At 41.5% G+C, this 13,708-nt stretch overlaps 1 protein-coding gene across 1 annotated transcript in view; it reads left to right on the forward strand.

Moving 5' to 3' along the window:
- Nucleotides 1–7,668: 7,668 nt before the first annotated feature.
- LOC106605112 (glycoprotein endo-alpha-1,2-mannosidase-like protein) overlaps nucleotides 7,669–13,708 on the forward strand; it is a 28,143-nt gene continuing 22,103 nt past the window's right edge. The window contains exons 1-2 of the mRNA XM_014200435.3: nucleotides 7,669–9,059; nucleotides 12,683–12,792. Of these exons, the coding sequence (XP_014055910.3) occupies nucleotides 8,564–9,059; nucleotides 12,683–12,792 (606 nt within the window). The 5' untranslated portion in view covers nucleotides 7,669–8,563. The remainder of the gene's footprint in view (nucleotides 9,060–12,682; nucleotides 12,793–13,708) is intronic.

Here is a 13,708-nt window from a genome sequence, read left to right on the forward strand (position 1 = left end):
AAACGAAACAATTGCCTTCAGCATACACCTCTTCTGGAATTGTGGCATGAAAAGACAGGCCTATCTGGTCAAACGAATTCCCAGATCGATGATGATTGATCACAAATGTTAAGTTCTTGTTGACTGTTTTCCTTGTAGAATGATTAATGAAGCAAAAATAAACCAAATAACTCCCCTTATTTAACGCTCTCATTGACGTCGCTCTGAGGTGGTATAGGCGTAGTAGTTATATAATAATACTAATTATGATGCTTAAAATATAGTACAAATATAATAATACAACAATAATTATTTGTATTATTATCATTGTATTTATTATATATCTGCCCATTATTTAATTAATATACCAACGATATTAACGAAAATTACATAATACGTTATTATAATGAAGTTATGCTGTTAAAATAAGCCCTGCAGTGTTAATTTGCGAACTTTTTTTTTTTTTACAATCGTGTTAAAAACATAATAGTGACAGGGAAACGTGTTTCAGGAAGAGATAAACAATTTTTAGATTCAAAGTTGTGTTAGATATCCTTATCACCACGAGCCCTTGTGGGTATTTGAAACAACGTGGTTGAAAAGAAAGCCAAGACAAGTGGTTTAAACGAAGGAGAGAGGTTGAGGTTCACAGAATTCAATACACTTTTTAATGTATTCTTGATTACTGGACCTAAGAGAGTTTTCTTATGTAGGCCAATGGTTTTAGTATTCCCTTACCGAAAGACTGAAACGAGGAACAAAAACCAATGCATGGATGATTCTGACAACGCCATCAATCGTTATCTTCATTGGTTAATAGCCCATGAGACATATATGGATGGTTCTGTTTATAACTTTAATTCTAGTTGGCAGTAGGTCCTGTGTCATCCATATAAACATAATTGTCTTGTTTATTGTACAATGTGCTGTTTCTTGTTCGAAATAATCGAATAGCTTGATTAGGTTGCATCATAAAATGACGAATTGACTCATAAAATGTATTTGAAGAGAACATGGCAATTACTTCCAGTGGGATTAAGGGGACACTGTCACATCCTGACCATAGTGAGTGTTATTTTCTATGGTAGATTAGGTCAGGGCGTGACAGGGGGTGTTCGTCTGGTTTTTGTATGTCTATGTTGGTGTTATTTGGCATGACCTCAAATTAGAGGCAGCAGGTTGTCATTGTCTCTAATTGGAGGTCCTATTTAAGTTTAGGTTTGTCCCACAGGTGTTGGTGGGTGATTGTTCTTCGTGAGGTTTATGTTCCTCCAGCGTCACGGTTTGTTGTTTTGTATTTACTTAAAGTGTTAATTGTTGCATTCGGTTTCACTGATTTAAATAAAACATGTGGAACTACGAAAACGCTGCATCTTGGTCCGCTCTTTCAAACAGCCGTGACAGTCACCGTAAGTTCAGCAAAGTTTTAATTCTAAAAACAAAACACACATTTTTTTATTTTAAGCTATAGGCTACAAAGTGCTTATGTTAAATCTTTACTGTAAACAAATGGCTGTATAAGGCTCCACACATCAGTAAGAGTTCATAATTAGCACAGTTGCACATAAACTCCACACATTCAACTGGTTCACAACTTGTTGCTCAACTGAAGCTGCGTTTACACAGGCAGACCAATTCTAATCCTTTGCGTAATTATTCGCAAAATATCTGATCTGATTGGTCAAAATACTATTAGTTGAAAAAGGTCAGAATTGTGCTGCCTGTGTAACACATCAAAAATAATTATTTATTATTTCAAACCATGGATAAGACATGCAGTCATTTGCCAATATGGTCAAAAATAATGTGCCCTGCCCCCAAAAAAGGAATGACCATCATTTATAGGCATATAAGACAGTGTTTCATCAAATGCTTTTGTTATCTGTTATTGATCCCTTATGGATATAAAACAAATACACATGGCCAAAGGTATGTGGACACCAGCTCATCGAACATCTCATTCCAAAATCATGAGCATTAATATGGAGTTGGTCCCCCCTTTGCTGCTATAACAGCCTCCACTCTTCTGGGAAGGCTTTCCACAAGATGTTGGAACATTTCTGCGGGGACTGTCTTCGATTCAGCAACAAGAGTATTAGTGAGGTCGAGCACTGATGTTGGGCGATTAGGCCTGGCTCGCAGTCTGCGTTCATCCCAAAGGTGTTCGATGGGGTTGAGGTCAGGGCTCTGTGCAGACCTCGCTTTGTGCACAGGGGCATTGTCATGCTGAAACAGGAAAGGGCCTTCCCCAAACTGTTGCCACAAGTTGAAAGGACAGAATCGTCTAGAATGTCATTGTATGCTGTAGCGTTAATATTTCCTTTCACTGGAACTAAGGGGCCTAGTCCGAACCATGAAAAACAGGAAAAACAGCCCCAGACCATTATTTCCCCTCTACCAAACTTTACAGTTGGCACAATGCATTGGGGCAGGTAGCGTTCTCCTGGCATCTGCCAAACCCAGATTCGTCAATTGGACTGCCAGATGGTGAAGTGTGATTCATCACTCCAGAGAACACTTTTCCACTTCTCCAGAGTCCAATGACGGCAAACTTTACACCACTCCAGCCGACGCTTGGCATTGCGCATGGTGATCTTAGGCTTGTGTGTGGCTGCTCGGCCATGAAAAACCATTTCATTAAGCTCCTGACAAACAGTTATTGTGCCGATGTTACTTACAGAGGCAGTTTGGAACTCGGTAGTGAGTGTTGCAACCGAGGACAGACAGTTCTTATGCGCTATGCATTCAGGGGTCCGTTCTGTGAGCTTGTGTGGCCTACCACTTCGCGGTTGAGCCGTTGTTGCTCCTAGACGTTCCACTTCACAATAACAGCACTTACAGCTGGGCAGCTCTAACAGGGCAAACATTTGATGAACTGACTTGTTGGAAAGGTGGCATCCCATGATGGTGCCACGTTGAAAGTCACTGAGCTCTTCAGTACAGGCCATTCCACTGGCAATGCTTGTCTATGGAGATTGCATGGCTGTGTGCTCGATTTTATACACCTGTCAACAACAGGTGTGGCTGAAATAACAGAATCCACTAATTGAAAGGGGTCTCCACATACTTTTGGCCATGTAGTGTATATACAGTATAAATATATATGTAGTGTATATATAAATAAGACACAAAGGCATAATGCCTATATTTACATCAAGAGTATGAAGACATAGTTGCATTATTGTGTATTTTATATATCAACTAAAGTTGAAAAGGTACTATTCTGATTTGGGTCTCAACCGTGCACTTCCCACCAAATACACATATGCACGTTTTTAGCACATTCACATAGATTGATGATCATATCTGAACAAATAGGCTACAACGATATGCAGAACCATCAGGACCGTGTTTGGGAAAACCTGGTGTAGGCTACTGACAAAGCCAAACGTACACATACACAGGCCTACCAAGGCATAGTTAAAAAGAGGAAAAGATCCATTCACAATTCTCCCATTGAAATGCCCCAGTATAAAGGAGAGTGAAGATTTCATCCTTGAGTTGGTTTAGAGTTTTTAGAGTTGAGCATACAATGCTGGATGTTCATGCACAGTGAGCCAAATATAATCTACCACTAGAGGCCACTGTAGTTCTTCCACAATACAGATCAGGTTTGCCATGTGGAATTGTTGAAATAATATGCTAATGAAAACACAATAGATGTTGGTAATACAGTAGGCCGCCCCCTACCGTTAAAACGAAAACAGTGTGTAGGCTTGACTTTCCAAAATGATCAGATGCACTGGGAAGGAATGCCCTACTATGATGCTTGATGAGATTCATTTGGGGATGATCAAAACCCGAAGACTGAAATAATGTCATGCAGTTTGTATTACACTCAGTAATCTCAAAACCAAATAAAATACACATATTTAGCAGATGTTATTGCGGGTGTAGCGAAATGCTTGTGTTCTAATCTCGGTTACCCGGAAGTAAAATTCTCCCGCGAGAGATTACACTCTAAGAGAAAAAGGTGTTATATAAAACCTAAAAGGGTTCTTCGGCTGCCCCCCTTTAAAGAACCCTTTTCGAAACCCCCCACCTAAGAGTGCAGCTTATTTAATAAACACATCAGTCTTGTAAAAATGTTCTACAGTTGGCTTTACGCAATAGAATACAGTAGTCCTAGATCTGCTTTTTTACAATGTCCATACACGAATAGTTCAGGAAAGTCAAGTTGTGATGATGCTTTTGAAGTTTTGCAAACCAACGAACCAAAGCAAACAAACAAAAATCAGTCCCTATGAGTTATCCATAGCCCTTGCTTCCTATGCCTTCTCTTATGTGCCTTCATTTGACACCTGATGTACTGACGCTGACCTCTGCGCTGCGGTTCATCCATTGTAGGTAGACATACGGCCGCTGATGAGGATGTTGAAACGATGTGACGGACACCCTGGAGCTTTTTCCCTTTCACGAAGGTTAGAAATATGCCAATGAACTAATGAGTTCATACTGTGTGTGTGAGTGTGTGTGTGTGTGTGTGTGTGTGTGTGAGTGAGAGCTTATTAAAAACCTAGAGTCGATGTCCTCACCCCTGCAGAAATCGAATTAGCATAATAAAAAAATCCCTATAAAAATCTGTCATTTTAAGATAGAGATATCTTTTTTGCATTGGATGCTTCTCAATCCACCACATCCGCCGATGTCGCACTTCTGCATCTGTGGTGAAAGGTGACAGAGCTAGTGCTATGTTTGTCAGATCATGAGACACCCCCCAAAATCACCTGTACAGTCAAAACAGTTTGGCCTACAAACTATGCCCAAAGGCATCACAAAACTAATCAGAAGGTTCCCGGTACCAGTTGAAAAAATTTATGGAAGTATATATGGAGTCTGTTTAGTGGCAAAAAAAATAAAGGGTTAAATACATGTAAAAATATACACTACTGGTCAAAAGTTTTAGAACACCTACTCATTCAAGGGTTTTTCTTTATTTTGACTATTTTCTATAATGTAGAATAATAGTGAAGACATCAAAACTATGAAATAACACATATGGAATCATGTAGTAACCAATTTGTTTTTAAACAAATCAAAAGATATTTTAGATTTGAGATTCTTGAAATAGGCACCAAAGAAGGAGAGTGATGGAATACTGCATCAGATGACCTGGCCTCCACAATCCCCCAACCTCAACCAAATTGAGATGGTTTGAGATGAGTCGGACTGCAGAGTGAAGGAAAAGCAGCCAACAAGTGCTCAGCATATGTGGGAACTCCTTCAAGACTGTTGGAAAAGCATTCCAGGTGAAGCTGGTTGAGAGAATGCCAAGAGTGTGCAAAGCTGTCATCAAGGGTGGCTATTGGAAGAATCTCAAATCTGAAATATATTTTGATTATTTAAAACTTTTTTGGTTACTACATGATTCCATATGTGTTATTTCATAGTTTTGATGTCTTCACAATTATTACAAAATATAGAAAATTGTAAAAATAAAGAAAAACCCTTGAATGAGTATGTGTTCTAAAACTTTTGACAGTAGTATATATATATCTTTTTCAGATATAGGACAACCAGTTCAGAACAAACTTATTTTTGATTATTTTTTGGTGACTATCTGTTGTCCTGTGTAGTGAATCTGTTATTCAATGCGTTTATATGGTCTAATAGAAGTTAGGCCAAAAATAATTTTGCATCAAATATTTTTAAAATATATATTTGTTATACTTCAAGGGGTCTTAACACTCAAAATCAAATAGCGAAATTGTCCTTGGTATGACCTTCTTTAAACAATTCCATATAGCTTAGTAGACCCCCTGGTTTAGACAAGGCTTAGACTGTTATGGGTGAAGGCAATACCACTTTCACAGATGACCACCTCATTGGAAAGGAAGAAGTTATGAGTTAAAGACGGGAGTCTATATGGCATCATTGTTCATTTGACAGCATTCATCCTGTAGGCTACACTGCAACTTTGCAACCCTGGCTTTATTGTGTATGTAACTTACAGTCTATTATCATCATTGATAAGGCTCCAATATAAAAAAGTATTTGATCCCCTGCTGATTTTGTACATTTGCCCACTGACAAAGAAATGATCAGTCTATAATTTCAATGGTAGGTTTATTTGAACAGTGAGAGACAGAATAACAGCAAAAAAAATCTAATCCAGAAAAACGCATGTCAAAAATAATATAAATTGATTTGCATTTTAATGACGGAAATAAGTATTTGACCCCTCTGCAAAACATGACTTAGTACTTGGTGGCAAAACCCTTGTTGGCAATCACAGAGGTCAGACGTTTCTTGTAGTTGGCCACCAGGTTTGCACACATCTCAGGAGGGATTTTATCCCACTCCTCTTTGCAGATCTTCTCCAAGTCATTAAGGTTTCGAGGCTGACGTTTGGCAACTCGAACCTTCAGCTCCCTCCACAGATTTTCTATGGGATTAAGGTCTGGAGACACTCCAGGACCTTAATGTGCTGCTTCTTGAGCCACTCCTTTGTTGCCTTGGCCGTGTGTTTTGGGTCATTGTCATGCTGGAATACCCATCCACGACCCATTTTCAATGCCCTGGCTGAGGGAAGGAGGTTCTCACCCAAGATTTGACGGTACATGGCCCCATCCATCGTCCCTTTGATGCGGTGAAGTTGTCCTGTCCCCTTAGCAGAAAACCCCCCCCCAAAGCATAATGTTTCCACCTCCATGTTTGACGGTGGGGATGGTGTTCTTGGGGTCATAGGCAGCATTCCTCCTCCTCCAAACACAGCGAGTTGAGTTGATGCCAAAGAGCTCCATTTTGGTCTCATCTGACCACAACACTTTCACCCAGTTGTCCTCTGAATCATTCAGATGTTCATTGGCAAACTTCAGATGGGCATCTATATGTGCTTTCATGAGCAGGGGGACCTTGCGGGCGCTGCAGGATTTCAGTCCTTCACGGCGTAGTGTGTTACCAATTGTTTTCTTGGTGACTATGGTCCCAGCTGCCTTGAGATCATTGACAAGATCCTCCCGTGTAGTTCTGGGCTGATTCCTCACCATTCTCATGGTCATTGCAACTCCACGAGGTGAGATCTTGCATGGAGCCCCAGGCCGAGGGAGATTGACAGTTCGTTTGTGTTTCTTCCATTTGCGAATAATCGCACCAACTGTTGTCACCTTCTCACCAAGCTGCTTGGCGATGGTCTTGTAGCCCATTCCAGCCTTGTGTAGGTCTACAATCTTGTCCCTGACATCCTTGGAGAGCTCTTTGGTCTTGGCTATGGTGGAGAGTTTGGAATCTGATTGATTGATTGCTTCTGTGGACAGGTGTCTTTTATACAGGTAACAAGCTAAGATTAGGAGCACTCCCTTTAAGAGTGTGCTCCTAATCTCAGCTCGTTACCTGTATAAAAGACACTTGGGAGCCAGAAATCTTTCTGATTGAGAGGGGGTCAAATACTTATTTCCCTCATTAAAATGCAAATCAATTTATAAAAGTTTTGACATGCGTTTTTCTGGATTTTTGTTGTTGTTATTCTGTCTCTCACTGTTCAAATAAACCTACCATTAAAATTATAGACTGATCATTTCTTTGTCAGTGGGCAAACGTACAAAATCAGCAGGGGATCAAATACTTTTTCCCCTCACTTTACATGCATAGCCTATAGTTGCCATCCATCAGTCCCCATGCGCCAAACAAATCTCAGTATAACACCCGGCCGGCTAGAGCTCCGCCTCCATGTAGCAAAACATGGACCGATAAAAGCAGCCATCGCTGATGGCGAATACCATGGACAGCGACCACGAAGCGTGCGCGTCCAGGATCTTGTTGCATTGAATTGAGAACGTTTTCGTTGCTGTCACTACGTGGGTTTACTTGCGAGCCTAATGTAAAGCATTGTGTAGGCGATATATCGAGCCAGCAGCGAAAAGCGAAATAGCGTAGCAGCGAAAAGCGAAATAGTTTAACAGGGTGACCGCAATTCAGCCATCAGAAGCCAACATCTGACTGTAACCTATAGACGATAGAAAGATATCATAGAGATTTGATCACTTGACATGGAGGCTACTCTTAACTCGAAATGTGCACATTTTCTCCAAGAGCTCATATAATCAGATGGTGGTATAGCCTTCACCATTGCAATTGGGGAACACTAATCAAAATGTGTCATGCATCCTTATTTCACATTCTCCACTACAACAAGGTAAAGTGCGCTCCTTAAGACATCGATATTCTGTTAACTGATTGAATTGAGCAAGTTAACTCCGCATGAGATCCTGATAAAGGGACAAATAATTTCACATCGCTGAGATCTAAATGCAATGACAGATTCCACTGCGTCAGGGCAACGCGACCATTAGGCTTCATCCGCAATCATGTAGGCCAATAGTTCGGCTATTTATCATAAAGTTCAACATTTTCTGCGTTCCAACAGCGACTGCATTTATGAATACTTTATATGAAGGCCTGCATTGTATACTTTCCTAGAGTGGAGTAGGTGAACTTGTAAAATAGACTAACTGTTATAGTATACTGCCTATAGGCTATACGACGTTTGGAGAAAAGGAAGTCTTATTCACACCGCTGACTTCAACCGACCAGGAACCCCGGTTCACTCCAGCAGGAATCGCCTCTACGAGACAATCTATCCGCAATGGCCAGGCTGCGGAAGAAAACGTGCATAGCTCTGTTCTTATTTACACTCTTCGTTTTCGGAACCATGATGGGTTTGAGAACTCTGAAGCCCAGCGATGGGTTCTCGGACCTGGCCCCGGGGTTGGGCCTCCTGCCGATGATTGGAGGAAGGATGGACCGGCGCTCGGTGTCCCAAGACGCCGTCTCCTCCCCGGGGCAGGTGCGCGCCAAAGTAGTTTTATCAAACTCTGGACCTGAAGGAACCATATTTTACGACGTCCACATATTTTACAGCGTGTGGTACGGGAACCCGTCGATGGATGGGAAATACATGCACTGGGACCATGTCCTCGTGCCACATTGGGACCCCAAAATCGCCGCCAGTTACCCGAAAGGGAGGCATATGCCGCCGGAGGACATCGGCTCCAGTTTCTACCCTGAGCTCGGTCCGTACAGCTCGAGAGATCCGGATGTATTGGAGTCACACATGGAGCAGATTGGAGCGGCTGCTGCAGGTAGAGTGCAAAGGTGCAGTGGTTATTCTATACTGAAACATACAAACAAGTTTTAACATTCGCATTAGTTTTGCTGCTGCAGTGCCTGTCCATTTAACTTTAAAGTTTTAACATTTTGCTCTACTTTGAGCACAGCTACAATAGGATCTACAGATGAAGGCGGAAGTTTACAGACACCTTAGCCAAATACATTTAAACTCAGTTTTCACAATTCCTGACATTTAATCCTAGTAAAAATTCCCTGTCTTAGGTCAGTTAGGATCACCACTTTTAAGAATGTGAAATGTAAGAATAATAGTAGAGAGAATTATTTATTTCAGCTTTTATTTCTTTCATCACATTCCCAGTGGGTCAGAAGTTTACATACACTCAATTAGTATGTGGTAGCGTTGCCTTTAAATTGTTTAACTTGGGTCAAACGTTTTGGGTAGCCTTCCACAAGCTTCCCACAGTAAGTTGGGTGAATTTTGGCCCATTCCTCCTGACAGAGCTGGTATAACTGAGTCAGGTTTGTAGGCCTCCTTGCTCACACACGCTTTTTCAGTTCTGCCCACACATTTTCTATGGTATTGAGGTCAGGGCTTTGTGATGGCCACTCCAATACATTGACTTTGTTGTCCTTAAACCATTTTGCCACAACTTTGGAAGTATGCGTGGCGTCTTTGTCCATTTGGAAGACCCATTTGCGACCAAGCTATAACTTCCTGACTGATGTCTTGAGATGTTGCTTCAATATATCCACATAATTTTCCTGCCTCATGATGTCATCTATTTTGTGAAGTGTACCAGTCCATCCTGCAGCAAAGCACCCCCACAACATGATGCTGCCACCCCCGCGCTTCACGGTTGGGATGGGGTTCTTCGGCTTGCAAGCCTCCCCCTTTTTCCTCCAAACATAATGATGGTCATTATGGCCAAACAGTTCTATTTTTGTTTCATCAGACCAGAGGACATTTCTCCAAAAAGTCGATCTTTGTCCCCATGTGCAGTTGCAAACCGTAGTCTGGCTTTTTTATGGCGGTTTTGGAGCAGTGGCTTCTTCCTTGCTGAGCGGACTTTCAGGTTATGTCGATATAGGACTCGTTTTACTGTGGATATAGATACCTTTGTACCTGTTTCCTCCAGCATCTTCACAAGGTCCTTTGCTGTTGTTCTGGGACTGATTTGCACTTTTCGCACCAAAGTACGTTCATCTCTAGGAGACAGAACGCGTCTCCTTCCTGAGCGGAATGACAGCTGCGTGGTCCCATGGTGTTTATACTTGCGTACTATTGTTTGTACAGATGAACGTGGTACCTTCAGGCATTTGGAAATTCCTCCCAAGGATGAACCAGACTTGTGGAGGTCTACAATTTTGTTTCTGAGGTCTTGGCTGATTTCTTTTGATTTTCCCATGATGTCAAGCAAAGAGGCACTGAGTTTGAAGGTAGGCCTTGAAGTACATCCACAGGTACACCTTCAATTGACTCAAGTGATGTCAATTAGCCTATCAGAAGCTTCTAAAGCCATGACATAATTTTCTGGAACGTTCCAAGCTGTTTAAAGGCACAGTCAACTTAGTGTATGTAAACTTCTGACCCACTGGAATTGTGATGTAGTGAATTATATGTGACATAATCTGTCTGTAAACAATTCTTGGAAAAATTACTTGTGTCATGCATGAAGTAGATGTCCTAACCGACTTGCCAAAACTATAGTTTGTTAACAAGAAATTTGTGGAATGGTTGAAAAACGAGTTTTAATGACTCCAACCTAAGTGTATGTAAACTTCCGACTTCAACTGTATATGTGCCAACATCACTCAAGAGTTCCTTCCACTGACTTGAATGACTCACTTTGATGCATATAGTCTATATATTCTGCCAGATGTATACTGTTATGGCTCATTTGGAATACATTGCTTGCGTTGCACATTGCTCGTGCTGTCTGTCTTCCTTATTCTAACAGACAACCATTCTACTGTATCTTTAGACTGCATAAGTGATGCCTCATATCTGAGTGATGAAATTTGCCTTCCTACATGTAGTGACACTTTAGACACTCTGTTTTAATCGTAATAGTGAGTATCCTTCAGTACACGCGTGAAGTGACAGCTCATAAATGTCTATGTTGCAGCCAGATAAATTCTTGTCCACACCCTGATAGAGGGGAATATCAAAAACTGTTCTGTCAAGCAGCCAGCACAGCAGGCCACTGGCACACACAGTATGCATGCAGCTAATTGATCAAGCCATGTCCACAAGCTGTGTGGAATATTTGATTACAATATCTAAAAAGCCCTGGTCGAGTGAATTAAAAAGTTATGGCCGCACTATTCATTTTTTTCACTTATCCTGCGCTTTGCCGGTTTATTTCAGCACTCATGTAGTGGACAGCTCTGCACGCTCACCTAAAAGCCCACCAGCAGCCTTTTCTCACAGTCGTTTTAGAACTGTGTTTATCTTGACATCCACTTCCAAGCAATCTTGAACGTGAACAATTGAACACTTGAATAATATGTGTTTACTGCTTTTCTGTATTTCACTGATATCGAACATACAAACAGTTGAAAGTCAGAAGTAGGCCACGCGAGTAGGATGTCCCCTTTTTACTCTAAAAAGTTATTGAAAATCCTTGGTCAGTAGAAGGAGCCCTTAAGTCTTATCAGTAAGTGGCCATGACTGTCCATTGCAAAGGTCAGCACTGAAAACCATAACCAGAAGTGGCATGTAGATTGTCTGAAATAAGTTGCCTATGTTTTAAATGAAAAAATGTAAGCTACTTTTATTGAACAAAATGGGAGTGTTAATGCCTTGGAGTTGGGTGTGAAAACAAGTTTTCAAAAACGACTGATGGGACAGCCAATCGAGCCATGCTAATGTTGTCTGCCTTCGGCTGAACTGGTTATTGTACACCATCCAGGAAATGATCTTCCTTCCCCCTTTCTTTCCCCTCCCTTCCCCCTAAACCGAACACTGTGACAGATGGAACACAGAAAGGGCAACTGAATGTGCTTAGTTAAAAAGAGTCCATTTAATTAAAGCCACTGGCACAAAGACCCGTCAGAAATTCCAAATAGCATCCTGCTGGCAGCGGTGACTGATACCACTACGCGAGGAGCCCATAATAAAATGAATAGTGTGGACATAACTTTTTAATACATGCGGCCATGACTTTTTAGATATTGTAATCAAATATTCCACACAGCTTGTGACCAAAGTGGACATGACTTGATCAATTAGCTGCATGCATACGGCAGCAATCACATCAATAAGTCCTTCAAGCCAATCCGGAACCCTTAGGGGATGTAGGTACACATGTGTATCACATATATCAATGTCAACATCACACTGACCAATACAACTTAAAATGGTGTAACAGGGACATCATGAGGTTCAGGATTGGGTATCAGAGATGTGTGGTCATTGAAATAGAATGACTAGAATGGACATTGAAGTCAATGTTCTGTGATAGGTGGACCAGCAGCCATATTGAGTGTATTGTAAAATTGCCATGCTATGAGGGGCTTTACCCTTTCTAGTCATTTTATTTCCCCATTCTAGTAATTATATTTCTGTGTGGGGTATAGCCAACCTGAAATGTCCTGTGTGGAGACTGAGAGAGACTTGTCCTGTGTGGTCTAGGGGTGCTGGTGCTGTCCTGGTATCCTCCGGGCCTGGCCGATGACAACGGGGAGCCCACAGAGGACCTGGTGCCGGCCGTCCTTGACGCTGCTCACAGACACAACCTCAAGGTAAGGAACAGACAGACAGAGAGACAGACAGACACTTTGCTTTGGAATCAGTGTTTGGGATTCATGAGTTCTGGATAAGAATGTGTGCTTTGGTAAGGAATCTTCCAAAGAACAAAGTTACACAACCAAATGGTAAACAGATCTTAGTACTGTACAATAGTATTGTAATACACAATAGTATACCATTACTTCAAAAAAGTTGATAGCCAAGTGTGACATGACTTTGAGTAGGCAGCGGGGAGGGTGGATGAGGACATCTCTAACTAAGAGCAGAGGGGACATAATAAAGCTGCCGGCGGGAACTGTTGTTTATGGGACTGGATGAGCAGGGAAACACATCAGGGAACTACATGACCTATTGCCAATTAGGTCGGAAAATGCCATCCCAGAGATAACGACTGCATCAACGTCGACTCGTCGAGTCCCCTCTGCCTGCTGTCACAGACTGCATTGAAGCTCATGAAACTTTTAGAGGGCCCCTTCTTCGTAATTCGATACGTGCAACATCAGACGGTAGATGCACATCAGATGCAGCAGAGACGAAGTAGCTATTCAAGATGTTTAAAGGAAAAAAGATACTCCAAGTGAGCTGTACTGGCTTGATCCGGCAGAATCTTTGATGACATAACCGATATATAAAAACAGCCACACAGTCGTTTGAGTGGTGTGTGTCCATTCACCCTGAGCGGTTGGAGGTCTGTGAGAATGTGTCTAAGATGCTTTAAGGCAGTTTAAGTGGTGTACGTTACGTATGCTGCATTTCGATATATAGCACTTTGGGTGGTATATCCAGGGGTGAATTTTTCAAACACCTGAAACAGCATTTTCCAGCAATCTAGAGCAATAATCATTATGCCTAATTCTATGTAAAAACAATGCATATTTTTCTGCATGGGTTATCTAAGCATACCTCTTT

This window comes from Salmo salar, chromosome 05 (assembly GCF_965601325.2).
Source record: "Salmo salar chromosome 05, fSalSal1, whole genome shotgun sequence".
Classification (NCBI taxonomy): Eukaryota; Metazoa; Chordata; class Actinopteri; order Salmoniformes; family Salmonidae; genus Salmo; species Salmo salar.